Raw genomic sequence first — 23,186 nt, forward strand, 5'->3', positions numbered from 1 at the left:
ATTACTGAAGAATTTTATTCACTAAATAATGTATTCACAAATTACAACAAATATAAGTTTTTAAGTTCATTCTCTTCTAATCGTTTGGTTAAATTTAATTTAATTACCTTTATACTTAACTAATACTTCACCATTTTTCTTAAATCCCATTTTACTAAACACTCTTTTTACCTTAGATATTTGATTCAATCTTTTCTGCTCTCTGAATTTTGTCATTAAACAATTTGCTGATGAATATTTATCTTTTAATATTGCTGTCATTTATAAAAAACTTATTACTAAATAACTTTAGTATTTGCATAATACTGTTTTTATACCAAAACTTAAATTTTGAGTTTAAGGCTAACGTCTTTACAAAGAATTCAACTTGATTTTTATTAAGTTTTTTATTAGCATATGTATTTATCAAATAATTTCTCCTTATTGGCTATTCATAGTCCATCATTTCTATATATGGTATCAAAGAATTGTTTTAAACTTTTTTACCAATCAGTTTGCATAATTTAAAAGATTACTTTCTACCGACTTTACAAAAATGGTTTTCTGTATTTGTCTCTTTAATTTACAAAACTTTTTTGCATATGGTATTAGTCCTTTTGAGATATTTTTTTACGTCACTTCAATACCTTAAAAGACTGCCAAACAGGTGTAAAAGGAAAGCATTATTAGTATCTTAACAAGCAATCAAAAAGATCTGAAAACAGGTAAATAAATAAATATCTCTTTATTGATAAAAATTTCGCAGAGTATTGTAAACAAATGGATAGTTAAAAATAATAAAAATGAAAAGGATGAAGAAAAAAATATAACTATCAGGTTATGTAGATACTATTAGATTAAAGAATTCCAATTACTATTAAATTATAAGGTTATCATTGGATTAAAGAGTTGTATAAAGTAATATAGTAAGAATAAACTATAATAATATCTAGAGAACCATAAGGGCAGTGACATTTATTATATAATATTTTAAGGGATGGAAAAGTATTTGAAGGTCATATAATATATAAGTGTAATGTAAAATTTTTCATAAAATATAGAGGTGAGTAGGTATAAGCTTATAGTAAATAGATATTATATAATAAATATCACTGCTCTAAAAAGATCTAGAAATTAGATTATAGAATTACAAATAGGTTATGAAGTTACATCTAAATTATACAATTAGGTTATAAAGTTACCATTAAATTATGTAATTAGGTTATAAAATTATTATTAGACTATAATATCCTCATTAAACTATAATGTTTCTATTAAATTATAGTGTCTCTATTAGATTATAATGTCCCTATTAAACTATAGCATCTTTATATAATCTGATTTAAGTCGCTGATAACTCTTTAATATAATTTATATTAAATAATTGCTAATGACTAATTTTTTTTTTTTTTTTAATCGCAGCACATTTATAAATTTATTAAAATAATTAAAGTAATATATAATAAAATTATTAAACTACCTAATTAAACTAATATTATTAATTTATAAACTACTTGTCATATTATTAAAATATCCCACGTGTGCATTATCGAATGATCTATTATGCTATACAGGTAAACATATATGAAATATGTTTTTTTAGCTAAGAACCCTATAGTCAATGCAAGGGTGATCATGGGACTTACTATACTGTGACTATGTTTTCCATGATTGTGAAGAATCTTTTGTTAGAAGTGACTGGATATAATTCTTGCATTGTGTCATAGATTCATGCAAAAATTCATTTTTATCCAGTGTTCCATATGTCTGTTGTATGTCAAGTTGTTGAGATATAGAACACGAATAACTTCTAACAGTGTTCATCTCATCTTTTTTAGTGATGCCCAATTCTAATGACTAATTTTAATTAATTGTTTAAAAATATAAATAATAATATTATTTAAAATTTTATTATATAATAAAATAAATATTAAAAAACAGGTTTTGTGATCACCAGACATTAAAGATAGGACCTTTATGGCTAAGATGATCTGTTACTAAATGAAGTCTACTTATGGAGTCAAACAATCACTTGACAGTATATATGTGAAGTACTATCGATATAACAAGTAGTTTATAGTTTAATTATATTAGAGTAGTTATTAAGGAATTTTATTTTCTTTATTTTTTACTTTAATAAAACTGCAAATGCATTGCGAAAAATAAAAAAGTAAATAAATATTAAAAAACATATATATATAAAGTTCATATTACTAACTTTTAATATAATTATATTTATTAAAAATTAAAAAAAATTAAAAAATTTAATAATTTTATTATTTTTTTAATTGTTAATTTTTAGAAAAGGTAAATTCATATGCTTATTTTTCCAAAATAATAGCTTTTATATAATATAAAATTTAAACATCTTTATTATGTACAAATGTACAATTTTCATAAAATTAAAAAAATTATAAAAAATTAATTATTAATTTAAATAGTAAACATTAAAAAAATATATGTTTTTTTTTAACTTTTAATTAATATAGTTGTATCAAAGTTAGCAATATAAAACTTTGTATATATATTCTTTAATACTTATTTTATTATAGATTAAAATTTCAAGTAATATTTTTATATATGTTATTGATGAGTAATTAATAAAAAAAAGTTTCACTTACTTTTGTTTAAATAATGTATATTATTAATTTATTTAATATTAATATTTAATATTTTTAAATTTTAATTACATATAAAACCTTTATTACTTTTAATTTATATTTATAAATTTCCAATTCTACCTAATATATTTATATATTTAATTATAATTTAAAGATTAAGCAAAAAAAAAAATTGGATTATAAGTTAAAAATTATAATATCTTTATTTTTATTGAAAATTTGGCTGGAATTATAATTACCAACCTAATTTATAATGCCTAATTTTTTTAATCTTATATAATTTTTATAATTTTGGTAAATTTATAATTTAATGCCAGCCAGTATTTTATTAGAATTCTAATTCTGGCCAAAAGCACATCATAATGTTGGTACCATTCACTACTGGTGAACTTTAGTAATACTTTTAAAATAATAATAGATTTTGTAATTGAATTATTATAAAACTCTTTGCTATTATAATTACAAACAGTATTCTATTCAAATAACCAAATAGAAGGCTTATAATATAAAATTTTCTTTTTTCAAGTTTTCCCTTAAAATTATCTAACATTAGACTATATGCATTATAATCATTATTATTTTAAAAATAGTATTTGTTTTTTTAAAAAAAAAAGTTTACCATCTCTAATAAAAGTACTGCTTAATGCTTTACCTAAAGTAAAAAATTAGATATTACATAATTTTAGGAATAAATGCTAACCATTATTTTAAAAGAATCATAAAAACGTCATTTTTAAGCTTAGATTTAAATAAATAAGGGGCTTTTTATATAAAAATATTTTTATTATTTTAAATACTTTTTTTATATATAGAAGTTTGGAACTTGAGCACCTTTTTTGGAATAGAAGTAGAATTTTTTTATTTAAATATGGTAATTTATTTTTTATATTTGTAAAAAAATTGATAGACATAGCATACACTAAAGCAAATATGTAAAGATCACTTTTTTTTTTATTTTGATATCTATGTTTAATCTATTATCAATTAGAATTACGATTTGATTAGTTGACAACGATAAAAAAAAAAATTATGTAAAATCTTACGATATGAGTAATTAAAAATCTTACAATCCAAAATGACCTTCCATCTGATTTTGATCTGATTATTGATATTTTTTTGATATTTTTTGATATTTTTGATATTTTTGATAATTGTAAAAGTATTTAACAATACCTCATTAATATTACATTGTAAAAATTACCCGGATTTTCTAAATTACTAGAATTTTCTTATTTGAATTATCAATCAAAAGATCAAAGATCGATGAATTTCTTGTATACAACCGCAGAAATCCAATGAATAATAATTATTATTTCTACCGGACCAAACCGGACCCGAGTTAATTTGTAATATATAATAAATATTCCGAATAATAATAATTTTTACACAGATTTTTTCTATTTCATCAAAATATTTATGTTATTAAATAAATTTTTTAATATAAACAAAAAAAGTTAGACAAAATTATTAATAATATTTTTTATTATTATTATTTTGCCACGGTTAATAAGTATCCAAAGAAAAAGTGACGCGGAGAAATTCCGAAGGAAATACCGGTTAAAATTTCATTGAAACGATAAAAAAGTCGGGAAAAATATAATTGATAATTTATATTATTTATATTTGTAATATATTAAATTCTCATGACTTTTTTTTTTGATGGGAAAAACATTTCACAAAATTAAGATCAATCATTATTTTATGTATAATAATACTTTTCTATTTCATGTAGTGATGATTTCGCACAACCAACCACAAAAAAGATGAAGCGATAAAAAAAAATTTATTTTTTTTTTTCGCGTGGTAAAAAACAGATTGTAATATTTATGCAACTTAATTGTTACCAATGTTTAAAATGTTTAATGTAATTCATTCATTTTGTAAGACAAACAGTTATTATTATTTTTTAAAGTAAATAAATAACTTAGTAATAATAAATTAATAAATAGAGAAGTTCGGGATTATCAATGATACCAATTTCCGAGTTTGGAATTAAGTTTAATCACATATCACAACAGGTTGACCAACCATATATCAAATAAATTTTTTCACTTTATATAGCTTAAATCATTTAAAGAGTAATAATAAAACCTAATAATCAAATTCCGATCATTTTAAAAGTGAAAAACACTAGTAATAAACCATGATATTTAAATTTCATATAAATACTAAACTTAAAAAATAATGCTAGCCAAAAGATTTCTTTTTTTTTTAAGTTTGAATGGGATTGATACTGCGGTACTACCAAACAATGATAACACAGACCATATGTAATATATATTTTTCACGTGGGTAAGTGGGAAAATTGGAAAATTCATATGACAAATATAACAAACCTGAAATTTCTAATATTGAAGTATCTAAAAGAAGTTTAGTATATAAAGAATTGTCCGTGCGTTATCTTATAAAGAAAATATGATTTTTTTAACGGATCTACTCACATAAGCAAGTACAAAATTATTCTTCATCATTTTTCATCAATTTACAATCAAATACAGCGCATAATATATAATTTTTTTTTTTTTTTTCCCCCACAAATTTTTTTTTTAAGATTATTAGTTTAATTCTAAATTTAAAAATATCCGTAAAATTGAAAAGGATTTTTATGCTTAAATTTTTTTGTATCATATCTTTAACTAATTTAAGTTCAAGTCCAAATCTCGAGATTATAATTACGGTTGTAAATTGCGGGGAATTAATTAAAGTAATTAAAGATAATCATATCTAATATCAATTCGATCATATAAACATTTAAAAGAAAATATTTTATTTGTTAATTAATATTTTTTTTTCTTTATATAATATATATATTATATTATATATATATATATATATATTTTAAAAAAATATTTCGAGGACGGAGATACCAAATAAATCATGTGACAATTGTGACATGGATTAACATGGTGCAGTTTAATGCAGTTGAGCTGTCAATTATGCTGCCAATTGTGCTCACATGGTAAAATTTATGATACCTTACACAGTATATGATTAAAAGAAAATTTGTTCTTTTGAAAGAAGTCATCTAAATTCTGAGATGAAAATAAAATAGGTGTAACAGGGACTAAGCCTCATTTATGTAATAAAGTGGCTTTGTAGATGAGAAATAATTTCTCCAGGGTAAAATACATTACCGAGTAAATATTAGTATAAAGTTATTCTCGTTTTAAAACTTGACATTTTAAAGTGGCTTTTAAACAAAAAAAAATTGACAGCTTTTGACCATCTGATCAAAACATCTCTTTTTTACAATGAAATTTCTTATAAACATTACTTAATTTAGAAATAATCGTTATCATAATCGCTCGGGCCAAGCGTTATCTTCTTTTTTAAAAAAAAAACAAAAAAAGTCATTTGGCGTAGTTATTTTGATTCTTTTTCAATATGATAGATATGTATGGTTAAATTGATTATCATTTTTTTTTTTAATGGTCTAAATGGAAACTAAGAAATTCCCTTAAAACTTTTTTAGAATAAATTTCTTTTTTTCTTTACTAAAAATTGCGTATTTTTTTTCCCTTTAAGATGTTGATTATTTTCCCATTTACTTTGTCAAGAAATTTGTTTACTTGAAAATTATCCGGATTTTATATTTTAGAATGGTGAAACTCTTAAAATATATTGTTTATTATTTTTAACTATTTTTATTTTTATTTTTTTTTTGGTTATAAAGTAAAAAGGAAACAAGTGAAAAGTTATTATTTATGGATTTTGAAACTCACGAGAAATTCAACCATTTTACTACAACAATATTTTTTTTTTACCTGAATTTTCTTTTTTAAATTTTCCCATCATTAAAAATTTTTTTAAACATATAAAGGAAAATTAAGGACCCGAAAAAGATTCTCTTATTTAATAACGTATTAAATAATGATGCCATTCATTATAATACCTGATTTATGCAATATGCAGATATTGTCAATTCTAAGTCGAAAAAAAATAATTTTCTCAAGATTATCACAAGTTAACTTAATTAAGCATACATATTATTATTTATATTTGTACATCAAAATATTTATATGCTATATATATATATAAATTATATTATATGTAATTATGTTAATTATGTTATAATTTTATCCAATATAATTTTTAATTCATTAATTAATATATCACCTAAAATACATCACACTTTTTTAATGGTTTAACCTGAAAAAAAAAAACAAAAAAAAATTCTTGGTTTGGTTATTTAAAATTTTTAAGGAGTTTTTTTCTTTATGTTTCATAAAAGAATCACAAAAATAATTTTTAAATTGTTTTAAATTACAAAATTATAAGACCATAAAATTATTTGAAATTACACAAAAATTTGTTAATATCAATAATAAGAACAACTTTAACAAACAATAGAAAGAATGGATCACGCGACATTCTGGTTGTTTCTCTAATTACATAATGAATCCTGTTATCGGAAGGACCCTTGACAACTATTGTATCAAGATTATATGATATCATTCTCGATTCTACGCTATGTATAGTATCGATCATCATCATATTTTGGCATCACCAGAAAATCATGTTAACGAATTTTAGTGAATTATTCATTGTTAAATTTGGTTAAAATCACGCTTTTCTAAAAGTGTATCTATTGAATTCCCATTTACATTATATTTTTGGGGAGGAGGAGGAAGGGTTCAATGAATATCTACAATTCCGATAACACTCCGTAAACAAAAAAAAAAAGATTTCTCGAGTTCATTATTTGTTTTCTTTATGTGATTTATGGCAAATTGATAGCCACTAAAAGGTGACCGATCCAATAATTAAAAAGTTGGGCTACACAATGAGGCAAATCGTGTGACCTCTTGCAGCATATCTACGTATTTCCCAAGTCATAAAACTTTATTTTTTAAAAAAAAAGCATAAAAAAGTATTAAAAGAAATTTTCTTATTATAGATTAGTTTGATAATAATATAAATAATTAGGTAATTATTTAGATATTTAGATAATTTTTTAAAATATTTTCTGATTTCTAATATATTTATTATTAAATTCCCGAATATTTTAAGAATAAAATTCTAGGTTTTTTTTTTTTGAATGATGATCATAAATATTTAATATACTGTATGATGTTATTTGTTAAAATGTAAATTTCCCTCTATTTCAACTGCATTTAGCACGATATACTCGATATACTCTCACGTTTATTGTATAAGTTGGTTTATCTGGTTATCCGATCTTACTTCATCTTACTTTTTAATTTAACTATAATCAGAACGATTTCTTTTTAGGCGGATACATAAAAGTAATTTATTATTATATATTACTGTATGTACTCCACCTCTTTTCACTTCCTATTCAAATTTTTCACACAGTAGGTCATTTGCTATGTTATGTTGCATGATGCATATCAAATACGTAATTTAATAATCACTTAAAAATAAGTTATATGCTGTGTGACAAACGTAAACTTTAAAAAGTTCACTCGCGAGATATGCATTGATATGCTGTAATTCGTGATTTCGCGTTCTCGATATGTATATATGCATATTGAATCGTTACTTCTAATGTTGTATTAATTATATTTAATACATTACATATTTATTAAAAAAATGTTAGATATATGTTGGTTATATGTTGGTTTACCTTCGTGGTAAAATAACACGAAAGATTGCATCATTATTTATATTCCTATAAATACTTGTCGACCCACTTTTTTTTCTCTATTATAAGAAATGTTTAACATTTGATATTTTGATTATACATATTTTTTTTTTTTCGGGTTCGATTAAATCGATCTTCAATAAATACTTTTTAAGCCTTTTCGACCGTTTGACCGTTTTTTAAATAATCATAAATCTATTTATTTTGCTGATTTGTTTACTAATGATATATATATATTATTATTATTATTATTATTATTATTATTATTTTCTCTCTCTCTTTCCTTTTTTTTCTTCTTTCTCTAGAAACACGCTGTACATTTAAGTTTGTTTTTAACACATGTCAAAAAAATAAAAAATGATATAATATAATAATGATATAATTTATAATTTATTTATCCATTGTTATTTTTTGAAAAAGTATTTTTTTTTCATATGAAAAATCAGGTCTCCTTATTTTTTTTTTACGATAACTATTCTTTTCTATTCTTTTACAATAAAAAAAAAACATTTTTACGATAAAATAAAAAACATCTTACGATAAAAAAAAAACATTTACGATAAAAAAAACATTTACGATGAAATAAAAAAAAGAATCTAAATAAATAAAAAAAAATGTTCTTTTTCTTTTTTAATTCGTAAATTCGAAAAATTAGGTTTTAGAAAAAAAATTATTTATTTGTTATAAACATTTGATTATTTTTATTTTTATTTTTTTTTTTGATGGAATAGATATTCTTAGTTTAATATAAATTTTTTTTTTTTTTTTCTTGTCAGACGATAAATAAATAAATAAATAAAATAAAATGATTTACGCCGTTATAAAATTATAATGAAATCTTTTTTTTTAAAGAAGAAAAAAAACTTGTTAGCTGTTGTATAGTTTTTTTTGTTTAGTTGTTATCTAATACATATATGTATTATGTATTATATAAAAAAAATCATTCCATAAAATTTTTGAGAGAAAAAAAAAAAGTAAAAAAATAATTAAATTTTTTTTTTCGACTTTAGGAATATATCAGTATTATCACACAATATTATCACATATTTATCACATAATAACAACTAAAAGAACACTAGAACACTAAGAACAACTCTTTAGAAAAATCCATAAATCCATAATAATCTAATAATTCCAAATAATCGGTATAATCGGGATTAAATAAATTAAATAAAATTTCATCATTATAATCTTATACAGTTAAAATGATTTTTTTTAGTTTCATGTAATCATGTTTCATAAAAACTTTTTTTATGTTTTTAGGTTTTAAACAATTTTTTTTTTTTTTAGTTTATAATAATGAAATATGATAATAATAATGATGATATGATAATAATAATAAACTGATAATAATAATAATAACAATAACTGATAATAATAAAAAAAAAAATTTTTTTTTCTTTTTTAAAAAATGTAAAAATTACCAAATATCTTATTTTGTAACTTCTTGTTTGATAATCCTGTGCTAATCCTATTATATAAAAATTTTTTTTTTTTTTTTCAAAACTCGGATTTATTGAACGGTTTATTAACTTTACACAACAATTACCATACACGACATGTACCTGTCAGCAAAAAAAAAAAAATATTCCATTTTTTCTTGCATTTTTATTACGAAAATATAATTTTCTTTTTTAAATAAATAATTTTTTTTTCCTTTTATTTCTTTTTTCTTTTTTTTTTAAAGAAAATAATAAAAAAAAAAAGAAATAAAAAATTATAAAAAGAAAAAAAAGATAAAAAATAAAATAAAGTAAAATATGTCAAATAAAATAAAGTAAATAAAAATTATTGTAAATAATACAATATAATATAATATATAAAAAAAAAAACAGTGAACTATGCCAATTTCCTCCTACGTTCTGATGCACCAATCTGATCTTATAAACAAAGACGCCTTACCATAAATTTTTTTTTTTTTTTTTTCCAAAGTCCCAAAAGTATTACTACCTATATTAGCTATTCTATCTAATACATAAATAAATTATATACGGTATTGCATATATTTTTGTATAAATAATAATCACATAAAAAAAAATTTTTTTTTTTTTATATTATGGTCCCAATGATCCAAATAATCAAGTTTGTAACTTGCAAATCATTAAAAATTGTATATATATTGTATATTTTTGATATAGCAGTTGTACAAGTTGTATAATCATCCATTCATAATCTTCAAAAACTCGAAAAAACTATTCAAAAAAAAAAAACTTTATATATAGTTGTTCGTCGTTTATTTTTTTTATTTTTTTCGTGGTTATTTACCGTTTGACAACTAAAAAAAAAAATAAAATTTTTTTTTAAAAAAAAAAATTTTAAAAAAATTAAATAAAAACCAAAAAAAAAAACGTACGCTTCTTCACTTTTTATTATTTTTTTTTATTATTATTTCATTTTTTATCATTAAAAAAATATTTTTTTGGATACATAAAAAAAACCAAAAAAGATTTCTATCAAATATTATTACCTTTTTTTTTTCTTAAAAAATAAAACGACACCTCTCTTCCAAAAAAAACCAACAATGCACAACTTTAAAGAAATGATTTTTAATTTGATTTATAACGTAATAAGATTATGGTGTTCCCCTATACTCTTCGTCTGCAGACCAATATTAGATTTTATAGATTTTTTAATAGCGGAGTCAAAATCATCAAATAATTCCAATAATAAAGGTCGGACCGCATCTTTTAATTCTTTATTAAATAATGATGGTTATTCATCATCGGTTCGTCATGGAAAAAAGAGAAGAAGGCAACAGTTTCATAATAATTCCTCTTATAATAATGGTGGTAATATTAGAAGACTTACTGAAGAACAACGTCGTAAATTGATAAATAATCCGATGAGAATTCAATCGAGAAAAAATTCAATAATTTCTTCAACAAAATTATCTACAAAACGTATCTCATCCGGTATATCAGTTACGAATAAATCAAAATATCTTATGATTAAAACCACTATACATCATTTACCAATAGAATTATTATTATGTATATTTGAACAATTACCTAATAGGAAAGATTTCTATAATTGTTTATTCGTTTGTAAATCATGGAATTATATGGTAACCCCTTTCCTATATAAATCTCTTCAAATTTGTCCTTTACCTCAAAATTTTCCAATTGAAAAATTTGGTCATTATATAAAAGTACTCGATTTTTCTTCATCAAGTTACGATAAGGTAGATAAAGTAACTGATGTTTTAATTCAAACCATAGCTATGGCTTGTCCTCGTTTAAGGTGTATTAATCTCAATGGTTGTAAACATTTATCTGATTCTTCTTTAGAAGCTATTTCAAAAAATTCTTGTTCTTCCTCTTTATTATCAATTAATTTATCTGGTTGTAGAAAGATTACTGATATTGGTTTAAAACATTTATCAAAATCTTGTCATCATCTCACTTCATTAAATGTGGCTGATTGTGGTAAAATATCTGATAAAGGTGTAATATATATAGCGAAAGGTTGTCCCGGATTAAGACAAATAAGATTATCCGATTGTCCAAGAGTAACAGATCAATCTATTGAAATTTTGGTACAAAATTGTACTAAATTATGTTGGTTAGATATTGCAAGAATAGGTAGAATTACTGATTCTTCCGTAAGAATTATAGCAAATTCTTGTAAAGAAAATTTGGAACGTTTAAATTTAGCGAGACCTTCTCCTTTAGAAGTTCTTTATTCTTCCGCTCTCGCTAGTCCTTCACTTCTACCTATTACATATATTAATGATGATATTTCCTTTGATGGTGATGGTGATTATCATGACGTGATCAGGAGTGTTAGGAGTGATACTGAAATAACTGATGAATCAATAGCTTTATTAACAAGACAATGTCCGAATTTACAATTATTAGATTTATCTTACATGAATTCCATAACAAATTATTCGATAGAATCTATAGCAAATAATAGTTTTTCTTTGGTTTGTTTAACTATAATAGGTTGTAGATTTGTAACATGCGATTCATTAAGATATTTGGCTCAATTAAGACGTAAATCTGGTCATTTAGGTTGTATAACTATGGGTGATGCTGCTGGAATAACTGAAAAAGATATTGAAAGTATTACAAATGAACCGGAAGGTCTTTTGTCCGGTTGGCAGAAAAGTTCTGTAGATGAAGATAGTTTAAAAGAAATTTTAGGCGGTGTTAGTTGGGATTATACATGTTGCCGAAATATTTCGGCTATTTCGCCCACATGACAAACTGGTCAAAGCAAAATCATCTGATTTCATAGATCTGGCTGAAATTAGGCTTCAAATAGGTTAATCCGGGTCTGAAGAACCTATGAAAGAACTTTTGAGGAATTTCGACCAACTTACATAATTTCGGCAGGGCTCTGGAATTTCGGACAACCTATATTTAATATATGGCCAAAACTTTAAAGTCCGATTCGAAATTATTACAGATTATGCCGAAATTTTCTGAAGTCTGCTAAAAGTTGCTGCAGATCTGGCCCAAATTATCTGAGGTTTAAAAAAATTTATTGATATATCTACAAGTAGCTATATTTTGGAGCCGAAATGCGGCCGAAATTGAAAAAAAGTTTCGGCAACATGTATAGTTGGGATGATGTGGGTAATTGGTAATCGGGTAATTGGTAATCTAAAAATATAATCTGTAGTATGTAGATATTATTATAATTTGATTTATTAAAAAAAAAAAAATTTTATTATTTTTGAACAATTTATTTTTCTGAAAGATTTTTATATCATTTATTATATTAGTCATGAAAAAAAAAAATTTTTTTTTTCTTTTTCTTTTTTTTTTTTGTATATATTTTTTAGTATTTATACAGTATTTTTTTTTTTTTTTTTTATGGTCGGACAAAGAAAAAATAAATTCTAATACGCATTATCATACTTTATTTTTATCACGAAATATTTACATTAATACTGCGGTTGATTGTTATTGATCATCGAAAAAATTGAATTATATTTTAATGATTTTAATGGTTTATTTATCTTGTTTAATACGGAACGTCCGAATTTTATTAATTTCTTTTTTTAAGATAAAGCTTCACCAAAAAGTCATTAATAATAACAACAAAACTATTTAACGACGAATTTTTTTATTTTTGCCACGCGTGTCATCGGGTGTTTCTTTACGTTTAGAAGTACCTCCTCCTACTTCTTTTCGTTCATCAGCTATGAAAAATAAAAGTTCTGTTTATTAATTATATATTCACATAACTAACCAATTATATTTAATACTTACCTTTACGCGCTTTTTCTTCAAGCTCATCCCAACTTTCGCCACTCTCATCACTCTCTTCTTCGGAAGATCCGGCTGATTCAGAAACCTCATTTTGATCACTACTTTCATCGCTCTAAAAGAATCAATTAAAGTTTAAATTCGTGACAAAACAAATTAAGGAATTGACTTTATTACTAATAATACTTACGCTCGATTCACTATATGCACTTTCACTGAGAACATATTCACTTGCAGTTTCAGTAGAAGCATCCGAATCATCACCCTAAATAGATAATCAATTGAATTAGAAACTATTAACAGGGGGAAAATCTCCTTTTTTTATTTTGTACAAATTAGTAGTTTACCTCTCCATGCATATTTAAGAAAGACCAGCCTCCATCCTGATAAAAATCTGCTGGATCTTTTTGAATAGTTCTCATAATTTGTGTCCAATTTAAATTTTGTGGTCCTTCATAGAAAACCAAATCTACATGACTATATAATTTTACACAAATCTATCAGTCAAGCGATAATAATGTAATTAAGACTCTATATTGCCTACTTACTCAAGCCAATCTTTAACATTTTCCAACTGATTCATAGGGATTGTGTTAATATGAACTGGCGCCCGTGAGTAGTCTTTAAAAATAAAAACTAAATCAAAGTTTTTCAATCCAAACTAGTAATATATGAAAAAAATAATTATTTAAAAAAAATTTCGATACTAGCAACATTTTATCGTAATATTTACCTGAACACGTTCTAAATGAGCTATTTCAACATCAGCTATTGTAATTACTAAAAATGGAGGATCTGTCAAATGAACGAGACATTCTGTCGTAGGCTGTAATAACACATTGGTACGGAAAGGAACTCCTTGAAAGGCTATTTCCCTAAAGGGAATGTCAACGTCTACTCGACCTTCACTCTTAAAATTATTCGAAAATTAATTATAAAAAAAAAATATGATAATGAATAAACAAGGATTAAAAGAATAATTATTAATATTTACTGATTCTGCAATTTTTTCTGCAAAGGATTTAAATTCTTTATTCAATAAAGCTCGCCTTCTTCTTTCTTCTTGTTCAGCACCAAGTTCATCTTCATCTCCATAACGATATTTTCTTTTTCTATTTCCTGTTTCATCAAATTGTACATCAGACGCTTCACGATAAAATTGAATATCCTATTTTTTAAATATTAATTATTAGTGATAGATTAAAAATAATGAATCTTTTATATTAAGGAAAGATATATATATATAAACTAATATAAATAACAATGATGAACCTTGGTTTTTTTCTTCCCATGTATGACCGGATTCTTAAGATGTATATGTAATAATACAATTAGTTCATTATCACATGGCTGGAAGAATAAGTGTTGAATGTTGCTGAATAAAATATCTAGATTTAATTCATAGAATTATAGTTATAAAGGTTAGTTTTATATATATATATACATAAAGTAGAACCTTTCTTTAAAGTATTAACCTAGCTTTTGATTAGTTCGATGTGATTGATAACGTAAACCATTTTCGTGAATTTCTAATTCACCAGGTATACGTTTCCCGTCCAAACCTGGACGAACGAATACTTCTGATAAACGATGCGTTGGTCTTCGACCTAAATGGAAAATTCAGTAAATGTATTAGAACATTATTATAATAAACAGATTATAAATACAATACCTCTTAGCTCGATTAGTTTGTCCTGTTCAACTAAATCCGACATTTCTTTCCGCTCGGCTTCTCTGATCATGAATTAAATTAATTAATTAATTATACTAAAATATATCGATAAATTAGTAAATGTAAATTAACCCTCACTTTTTTGCAGCGGTCTTTTTAAGTTCAACTATCTTCCTATAAATTTCCGACAAATTCTCATCTATACTTCGATAGGTAACGGCACGTACAAAGTTTGCATTTGGATCGTCAAAAGGCTTAATAATAAAAAGAAAATGTAAATTGATAGGTGAAGGTTGAACATAAGATTGTTCTTATTTTAATAGTAATTGATATCTACCATATCTTCCTTTTTGCCAGAAGCTTGTCCTGGTGTTAGGAAATTTATTCGCAAATAAGTGTACTCGCCCTCATCAGTCTTATTTACATTCTTCAAAGTAGAAATATGAAAAGGAACAGCTAGTCCGAACACTGGAAGAATAATCGTTTCGTTTCTTTGATCTACAACTATCTATAATAGATGTTTGTTAATCTATGAGCATAATTTAAAATTAACAATTATTTATTTTTATACCTTTAATTCCTTGACCTCCTTTGGTAGAGCCGTATCTCTTTTATAACTTTCGAATTTCCTAAAAGTGGCTTCCCTTTGACTTGTCTGATGATCTACACCATATCCAAATCGTGCCAATCCTTCTGCCTGTTTCTGTTTAGCTAATTCCGCCTGGTGCTCCTTCCGTTTTTGCTCGGAATCCTCGTCCTGCAAAACATGAATAAATTGATATCATAATTAGGTAAAAAAAAAAAACATTACAATGATTAATACAAATAGTCCTACCTTATCTTCACTTCTGAATTTACTTTTCAAGACAGTAGATTTCCTCATAGCAGTTCTCTTGGTTTCAACTTTTTGAGCAGGACGTTTATTTTCTTTCTTTGCTTCAGAGCCACTTTCGGGTCCATCCTATATAACGAAACATTGTTAATTTAATGAAAAAAAAATTATTCTGCACTTGATCAGTATATAGGTAAAGTTACCTGAAAGGAAAAAGCCATATTATTTAACTTCCGATTGCCTTCCGTTAATAACGGAGCTGGTTCGTTATTAGATACCCTAATAGTATCTATTATCCAAAGTGAATAACTGTCAACCAAAAAATTTTAGGAGACAATAATGATTAATCTCTAAACCGATAAAAGAAAATATAATAGCTAAAATAAATAAAATTACATTTTGCTTTCTTCGTCTGTAGCCTTTGAGTTTTCTAAATTTTGAAACCCGACGGATAAATTAAAAACCATTCCAGCCTTGAATTCTTTTGTACTTTTAGCATTAATAGAATATGCGGATTCTCTAAATTCGATTCCCATCTAAAAAATAAATGAAATAAAAATTGTTTAATATTATTAAAAACAATCAAAAAGAAAAGAAAAAAAAAAAAAAATTCTTACCCCATGGCCGAGGCTCTTTACAAAATGTGAAACAAGTTCAGGTTTCTTATTTTTAACAAAATTTATGGCTTTCACGTAAACATCACGAAGTTTTACTCCACTTTTTATATGTTCAACAATACGCCGCTGTAACTCCAACAGAATCTCATAATTCCTTTCTTGTTCCTAAAATGAGAAACGGTTAGTTATAGAGCAATTACAATTATTTTTGAAGATGCAAGTATCGCATACCTTAGTTGGGTCGAACAAAATAGTTCTACCGATGTTCGAACAATATGATTTGTAACGAACACCAAATGAACAAAGAATAGTTCCGGCATGTAACGTTCTGTTATCAGATTCAGCCGAAGATTTAAAATCATATATACCACCGCTTTGAATTATTGGAGTATAACAAAAATCCGCTCGTGAGAGATCAACCTGGTGTTAATAATGTAAGAAATAATATAATTATCATGAATAAAAAATTGTGAAATTTTTTTAGAAAAAAAAAATACACACATCTTGAACTCCTTTTTTAAGGAAAGTATTTTGATCGCTTGTTAATATATTATCGATATCTTCAGATAATTTTTCATGAGTGACTTGTTTTTCTTCATCAACGAGGGAAGTCACGACTCCAATGAAATGTTGCATTATCAAAGAACTAAGCTTGCCAGCAACTCGGACCGTTTTCTAATATTGAATATTATGGTTATTATATATCTTTACAAGTTCATTCGACTTTTTTTAATCATATTAGAGAAACCACACATGTTTAAATATCATATTCATATTCGGATTATTGTAACAAATTGTTTAAATACATATCCCTAATCTAATCCGATCCAAACCATCCCAATAAACACCACTATGAACTAAAAATTGCAATTTGACATACCAATTCTTCTTCATCCTTAACAGCTAAAACCGATGCGACTCCTGCACTAACATCAACTTCTTCAATTTTATCTTTGAAATTTTTATATACTTCCGACCATTCTTGCACAAAATTGCCTTCCTTCAAATCTTTTGGCAATATTCCAAGACGTTTCTAGTGAAGAAAAAAATGTGATTACATTATCTCTACAGTACCTAATAATAGAGGTAACAATGTAATACCTTTTCTCCTTCGGTTATATAAGTGATAATAGATTCAAAAAGATCTCTGTGTTGTGATTGATCCTTTGTATACTTATGAATTTCAACAGATACTTGTTTGTCGCCTTGATTTAATTGCTCCAAAACTTCGGCTATAATAAATTCGAAAAAAATTTAGTAAATTAACCAATAAAGAACATAATATATATATATATATATAACAACTTATTACCCATTTTTTCCTTAGCAACGAAGTGGAATTTATCTTGTGTCAATAAGATTAATGTATCTCTCCATTCATAACCTAATAGCCATGTCTTTTATCAATGTAAAATAAATAAAGAAATTTTGTTTAATGGAACGTTTTAGCAGGAAAAAATTTTGTTATTTACAAACCTGAATCGCCGTAGATTTTTGATATGGATATTCTTCTAGAAGATCACCGACAATAATAAGTATGGTTTCAGCGCCTTGGAATTCGTCACTTGCATCTTTACTTTTACTCAACGATTCCTAAGTTAGAAACAAAATTCAACCCTGATCAAACTTTCGCGCGTTTTTTTAAGCAAGTATTAAAAATTACACTGTGATACACGTTTGTTTTCGTGAATCAAGAAAAAAGCAGAGCGCAAACTAAAAGAGGAACTGCACCAAGTATTTTTCAAATACACACGTACCTTCCAAATGGTTTGTAAAATGCGTGCGCGTTTATGAAAGGTTTTAGTGTCTAAAATGAGCTGTTTTTCTTCAGTCATGGTTTCGTAATTGAACAGATCAAAAAATTAAACTTGTTCACTTTTGAAGAAACTTTTTGTTATATGTTATAAAATTTTTTAAGGTAAATATTAATTCTCCGATATAAAATCCGTAATCTGTATCATGTGTCTAAACTCTCTAAACTCTTTTTGTCTGGTTAGTCAAACAAGGTCACTGTTCATGTATCATTTGTATGCATATGCGTGCGAATAAATCCGCATAAAGCTGGCTAAAATCATGAAAAAAACACTAGATATTTATGACATTTTTATCAGGTATTCGAAAGATTATCCTTTTCTTCCATTTGTTGAACCAATAACGATAATGGTATATCAAAGTGGTCGTAGCAGTAGTGGCTGTTATAAATGCGGTGGTAAATATATGTATATTTTTTAATAATATTTTTATTGATGCAAGCTTACAGTCTTCGTGTTTTCTTGTAGGCGATCACTTTGCTCGAGATTGTCACAATACCAACGACGGCTGGTAAGTGCACTCATTATCTTAATTTATAATATCTAAAAATTTTGATCGTTTAAATTAATTATTCTTCGCACTTACAGTTATAAATGCGGGTAAGTATTTTTATTTTATTAAATCTTTTTTAAAAAAGACTTTTGCATTAACGCGACTTTAAATAATAGAAAAGAAGGGCATATTAGGTACGGCATGTAATGATTTCTGAACGCAATTTAACTGAATATTAATTGAACTGGAATGATTTAAGCCGTAATTGTGATGAACAACCCAAAGAAAATAGAGAGAAAACGTGCTATACATGTGGTAAACCTGGCCATTTGGTTAGTATACTTAAAGTATATTCAATCGTGCAATTTAATAAAATTTGATAACTTACAAAAATTTTCATTCCTAATGAAGTCTCGTGAATGTCGTTCAGATTCGAACTCGGGCGAGTGTTACAAGGTGATCTTTTACTTTATTCGTTTACTTGTTTCACTTGACTTTAACTAATTAATATTTTAATTATAATAGTGTGGCAAAGTATGAATTTTTACAACGAAATTTCTATAAGTGGTCTTATGTAATTCATATCATTAACTTAATAATATTATAGCAAGGTCATATAGCTAGAAACTGTGATGCAGATCAAGATAACGATGATAAATATAATTCAGGATATGGATCTAAAGGATCGTGTTATACTGTACGTAAATTCTTGAAACTTTTTGCCTAATTTATAACATGCATTTTTCTAATATGTAAATATTACTTATTTTATTTATCATTAGTGCGGACAGGTTGTTTAAAATAATCAATATCAATAATAAATCCTTAACATCAAATTGAATTATAATTTTGTTAAACGTTAATTTTATAGCACGGTCATTTATCACGCGATTGCCCTAATAGTGGAAGCGGTGGAAGATGCCATAAATGTGGACAAGTAGGTCATTTTGCGCGTGATTGTACAGATTATGGTAACGGAGGTGACTATGGAAGCCGTGGGAAATGGTAAAAATATATACATTTATTTGTTTTTTCTTTCCTTCTTACTTTCTTATATTTCTAAGTAACTAGACGATAAATTTTTAATAATTATGTTTACAGTTTTAAATGTGGAAATTATGGGCATTTTGCCAAGGATTGCGATGATGATAATACTGATAATGAATATGGATCTTCGCAAGCATGTTATACGGCATGTAGTATTACTTTAAATTTTTAACTATATATCCTATCCTTGATGAATTAATTTTAATTTTTTTAAAAAAAAAATCTTGTTCCTTTAGTGTGGAAAGGTATTTATTTTATTTAATAAAATAAAAATTGTGTCTATTGAGTTCTAAATTTTAATTTTAATTATATTACATTCTAGACTGGCCACTTGTCTCGTAATTGTTCGCGATCAGGAGGTGGTGCAAAATGGTATAAATTTGAAAATTTTCATTTCTTGTTACTGTTTATTTTTTCCGTTTACATATTTTAATATTTGAAATTCTTTAAGCTATAATTGTGGTAAAACTGGACATTTGGCTAAAAATTGTAATAGTAATAGTAGTAATAGCAAGAAATGCTATAGTTGTGGCGGTAAGATATATTTCAATTTTCAAATATTTCACGCGTTTTCCACTTAATATGATTATTAATTGTTTACTGGACTTTATGAACTTGTAGAACATGGACATCTTCAACGGTAAATTGAATTTATTTAAATTATTTAACCACACATTGCGGTTACCATAACAAATTTATATATAATATCATTTTTTTAGAGATTGTGATAAGGAACCAAAATGCTATAATTGTGGTCTTCCCGGTCATCAAAGTAGAGATTGTGATTTACCACCAGATTCTAAAGTTTGCTATAATTGTAAACAGGTATGATGCATTTTTATTTTAATATATGAAATGTTTATTTAGTATATAAAATGTTAATTTTATTGAATCGTTATAATTACACATATGTATGTGCATAGGAAGGGCATATCAAAAGAGATTGTACCTTATCTAATGTCGACGCGTAATCACAGTTTAATTACCTTTTTTTTTATTTTGAATTCATATATAAATTATATATATTTTTTCTATCTGCAAACATGTTGTTACTATGAATTAACGATCGGGATTTGAGAGGCAAATATGATCAATCAAATTGTTGTATTTTTAACATTTTTTGTAGTGTCGTGTATAATAAAAAAATTTTGAATTGCAATAGAAATGCAGTAATGATATTTATTATTGAATAATTTTTGATATGATAAAAGGACAATAAATTAATTATTTGGTTGAATACAATGTTAATAAGGAATTTCTTATTTCAAGTTTATATCATAAATGTACAATAAATCTTCAACATTAACATTGTTTTGGGAATAAAATATAAAATATTAACCATAGTTTAACCGGAAAACATCATTAAGTACCCAATAGTTACCACTATCGGGAATAAGTTGAAAAGCTTGTGAAAATCTTGTTGCGTTGGTTTCCTGGTCAATCTTTGGTAAAATTTAGATTTGACGTGTTTAGTTTGAAATAAGAGTAGGTTAAAATCCAATAAATTTGCAATAATTTGGATAATTTACCAGCAATTCGCCAGTGACCATCACAATTATTCCATTATTAATACTTGGCTGAGCATCTAAAGTAGCAATACGGTGTGCCACTTGCTGAAATGGCAAAGACTAACAAAAATGAAATTATTTCAGAAAATTTTAAAAATATAATAATCAAAAAAAAATATGTAATATATATACAGTCAATTTTCCGATAATATCATTCACTCCTTTAAATGGAGCACCTTCGAAAGTTAGCATAGAATCGTCACGCTGATATGGAATTATCAAATATTTTACGCGAAAAATAAACAAATAAATTTAGTTAATTAAGCCGGGCATAAATTAAATTTGCACGTAATAAAAAGCACGAAATCTAAACTTCTACTAAAGTACTCACATAAAGTGGCTTAAGATTACTTCTGTCGGATTGAAACACTTGGTAATAATATTGAACGAATTGGCTTGCAAGTGTATTAAGGTCAGCCATTTGTCAAATTTCTTTTTTTCGGTTTCAATAATAACAAATCGGAATTTTTAACAGTTAAAGTAGTAAAAGAAAAAAAATATATTGATTTCGTATATTACAAATTTACAGCATCTTATTGGCAGATAAGAATTACAGTACATCCCGTGATATTTGCACATGCGTTTAAGATGACATCGATCATTTTTGACCATTTTATTAAAAATAGATGAAATCATAACAATTATAACAACACTTTACATCTACCATTTTCTGTATGGCAAAAACTTACCTTCAAATGTTATTTTAACTTTTTCATGGTCTTCTTTCTTAATCTGTATATTTCGAAATATTAACATGAATCATTAAATACATATAAAATAATTAAATAATAAACAAATACCTTGTCAACTTTTGCGGTAAAATCAATTGCAGACATAATCCCATCACCAAACTATTAAATTGATCAATAAGCGATTTGATTTCATGTAAACTGATAAATACAACAAAATTTTTAAATTTATTATTAATTTCAGTTCGATGATTTTACCTTTTCATGAATCACTGCCTTAAGTGGATATCCATACACCTAAAACATTAAGAAATCAATTATTAAGACATTAATCATTTATTTATTACCAATTAACATTATAGTTTAACTTCACCTGCAATATTTCATAGAACCGATAAATAACAGGATCAGTTGGTGGCATTTGAAATAATCTTGATGAAAATTAAAAGAAATTAATAAAGTTCCTTTCATGAATCTTCTCGCTTTTAGAGAACAAATTACACAAGTAATGAATTACCCTCCACGATCGGGGAAATAAGTTTTAGTCCCAAAATCATTAATCAAATAATTTTCTCTAATATCCAACACAATGCTTAGTTCCTTTAGATCCGATTCATCAGGTTTAGCCTTAAAATAATTTTTTTTTTAAAAAAAAAAGGCTACAAAAAAAATTACACAACTGTTCATTTATAATAAAATTTTATTAAACCTGTCCATAAAAAACTGCTGCAACCCAAACTTCATCTTTGTTAATCTTTTTGCCAATATCCGCAAATCTAATGATAAATAATTAAATTGATAAATATAATGATAATATGAAACGTAAAAAAAAAAGAATAACTCACGTTAATTTTTTTGCAGCTTTAGCTTCAAAAAGAGTTTGACACATTAATGGAAGTTTACTTTTTAATACCGGCTATGAAGGTAAATATTTGATTAATCAAATAAGTTATTGTACTATTCGATCAAAACCATTTTCTTCACATACATTCATTTTCGAAGAACAAGAATTTTTTTTTTTTTTTTTTACGAACCG

The 23,186-nt window shown here is 25.2% G+C and overlaps 5 protein-coding genes across 6 annotated transcripts; 2 read left to right on the top strand and 3 right to left on the bottom strand.

Moving 5' to 3' along the window:
* Positions 1-10,458: 10,458 nt before the first annotated feature.
* On the top strand, positions 10,459-12,942 carry OCT59_004120 (uncharacterized protein). The gene has a single exon (XM_025319343.2). It carries the CDS (start codon positions 10,727-10,729, stop codon positions 12,407-12,409), a length of 1,683 nt encoding a protein of 560 aa, XP_025174094.2. The 5' UTR covers positions 10,459-10,726; the 3' UTR covers positions 12,410-12,942.
* A 236-nt stretch (positions 12,943-13,178) lies between these two features.
* OCT59_004121 (uncharacterized protein) lies at positions 13,179-18,377 on the bottom strand (the record flags this gene model as incomplete). Its single annotated transcript, XM_025319344.2, has 24 exons — positions 13,179-13,354; positions 13,425-13,536; positions 13,612-13,686; positions 13,769-13,898; positions 13,970-14,082; positions 14,155-14,331; positions 14,416-14,589; positions 14,694-14,809; positions 14,897-15,028; positions 15,094-15,155; positions 15,232-15,347; positions 15,431-15,601; positions 15,665-15,850; positions 15,929-16,054; positions 16,129-16,234; positions 16,322-16,461; positions 16,543-16,707; positions 16,774-16,962; positions 17,044-17,217; positions 17,423-17,575; positions 17,644-17,774; positions 17,855-17,939; positions 18,019-18,135; positions 18,300-18,377. 24 exons carry the CDS (start codon positions 18,375-18,377, stop codon positions 13,263-13,265), a joined length of 3,120 nt encoding a protein of 1,039 aa, XP_025174095.1. The 3' UTR covers positions 13,179-13,262.
* A 238-nt stretch (positions 18,378-18,615) lies between these two features.
* On the top strand, positions 18,616-21,068 carry OCT59_004122 (uncharacterized protein; the record flags this gene model as incomplete). Of its 2 annotated transcripts, none has more annotated exons than XM_066148078.1 (17): positions 18,616-18,751; positions 18,822-18,864; positions 18,942-18,953; positions 19,023-19,040; positions 19,106-19,178; positions 19,258-19,302; positions 19,372-19,380; positions 19,454-19,543; positions 19,629-19,637; positions 19,718-19,851; positions 19,948-20,038; positions 20,130-20,138; positions 20,216-20,265; positions 20,345-20,427; positions 20,515-20,533; positions 20,613-20,718; positions 20,817-21,068. In XM_066148078.1, the coding sequence occupies 17 exons, from the start codon at positions 18,616-18,618 to the stop codon at positions 20,862-20,864; spliced, it is 975 nt and encodes a 324-aa protein (XP_065996714.1). In that variant the 3' UTR covers positions 20,865-21,068. The 2 variants fall into 2 exon arrangements, with proteins under 2 accessions (XP_065996714.1, XP_065996715.1); XM_066148079.1 differs by having other exon boundaries at positions 20,615-20,718.
* On the bottom strand, positions 20,980-21,958 carry OCT59_004123 (Nuclear transport factor 2). Its single transcript, XM_025319345.2, has 4 exons — positions 21,793-21,958; positions 21,594-21,665; positions 21,423-21,521; positions 20,980-21,335 (listed from the first exon to the last, which is right to left on the bottom strand). The coding sequence occupies exons 1-4, from the start codon at positions 21,880-21,882 to the stop codon at positions 21,228-21,230; spliced, it is 369 nt and encodes a 122-aa protein (XP_025174097.1). The 5' UTR covers positions 21,883-21,958; the 3' UTR covers positions 20,980-21,227.
* An 82-nt stretch (positions 21,959-22,040) lies between these two features.
* Positions 22,041-23,166, bottom strand: OCT59_004124 (uncharacterized protein). Its single transcript, XM_025319346.2, has 8 exons — positions 23,139-23,166; positions 22,996-23,066; positions 22,860-22,926; positions 22,668-22,777; positions 22,524-22,581; positions 22,409-22,447; positions 22,262-22,312; positions 22,041-22,193 (listed from the first exon to the last, which is right to left on the bottom strand). The coding sequence occupies exons 1-8, from the start codon at positions 23,142-23,144 to the stop codon at positions 22,122-22,124; spliced, it is 474 nt and encodes a 157-aa protein (XP_025174098.2). The 5' UTR covers positions 23,145-23,166; the 3' UTR covers positions 22,041-22,121.
* Positions 23,167-23,186: the final 20 nt, after the last annotated feature.

The sequence above is a fragment of the Rhizophagus irregularis genome, chromosome 12 (assembly GCF_026210795.1).
Source record: "Rhizophagus irregularis chromosome 12, complete sequence".
Lineage (NCBI taxonomy): Eukaryota > Fungi > Glomeromycota > Glomeromycetes > Glomerales > Glomeraceae > Rhizophagus > Rhizophagus irregularis.

Bases quoted from the DNA above. Each gene is read 5' to 3' on its own strand.
- OCT59_004124 (XM_025319346.2), bottom strand. The intron at 22,778-22,859 runs GTTTAATAAAAT...AATTATTTTAAG, and splicing joins CAGCAGTTTTTTATGGACAG to GCTAAACCTGATGAATCGGA. The intron at 22,448-22,523 runs GTGAAGTTAAAC...TTAATGTTTTAG, and splicing joins GGTTCTATGAAATATTGCAG to GTGTATGGATATCCACTTAA.
- OCT59_004120 (XM_025319343.2), top strand. From the start codon at position 10,727: ATGCACAACTTTAAAGAAATGATTTTTAATTTGATTTATAACGTAATA.
- OCT59_004123 (XM_025319345.2), bottom strand. From the start codon at position 21,882: ATGGCTGACCTTAATACACTTGCAAGCCAATTCGTTCAATATTATTAC. The intron at 21,666-21,792 runs GTGAGTACTTTA...ATTCCATATCAG, and splicing joins GTAATCTTAAGCCACTTTAT to CGTGACGATTCTATGCTAAC. The intron at 21,336-21,422 runs GTAAATTATCCA...ATTTTACCAAAG, and splicing joins TGGTCACTGGCGAATTGCTG to ATTGACCAGGAAACCAACGC.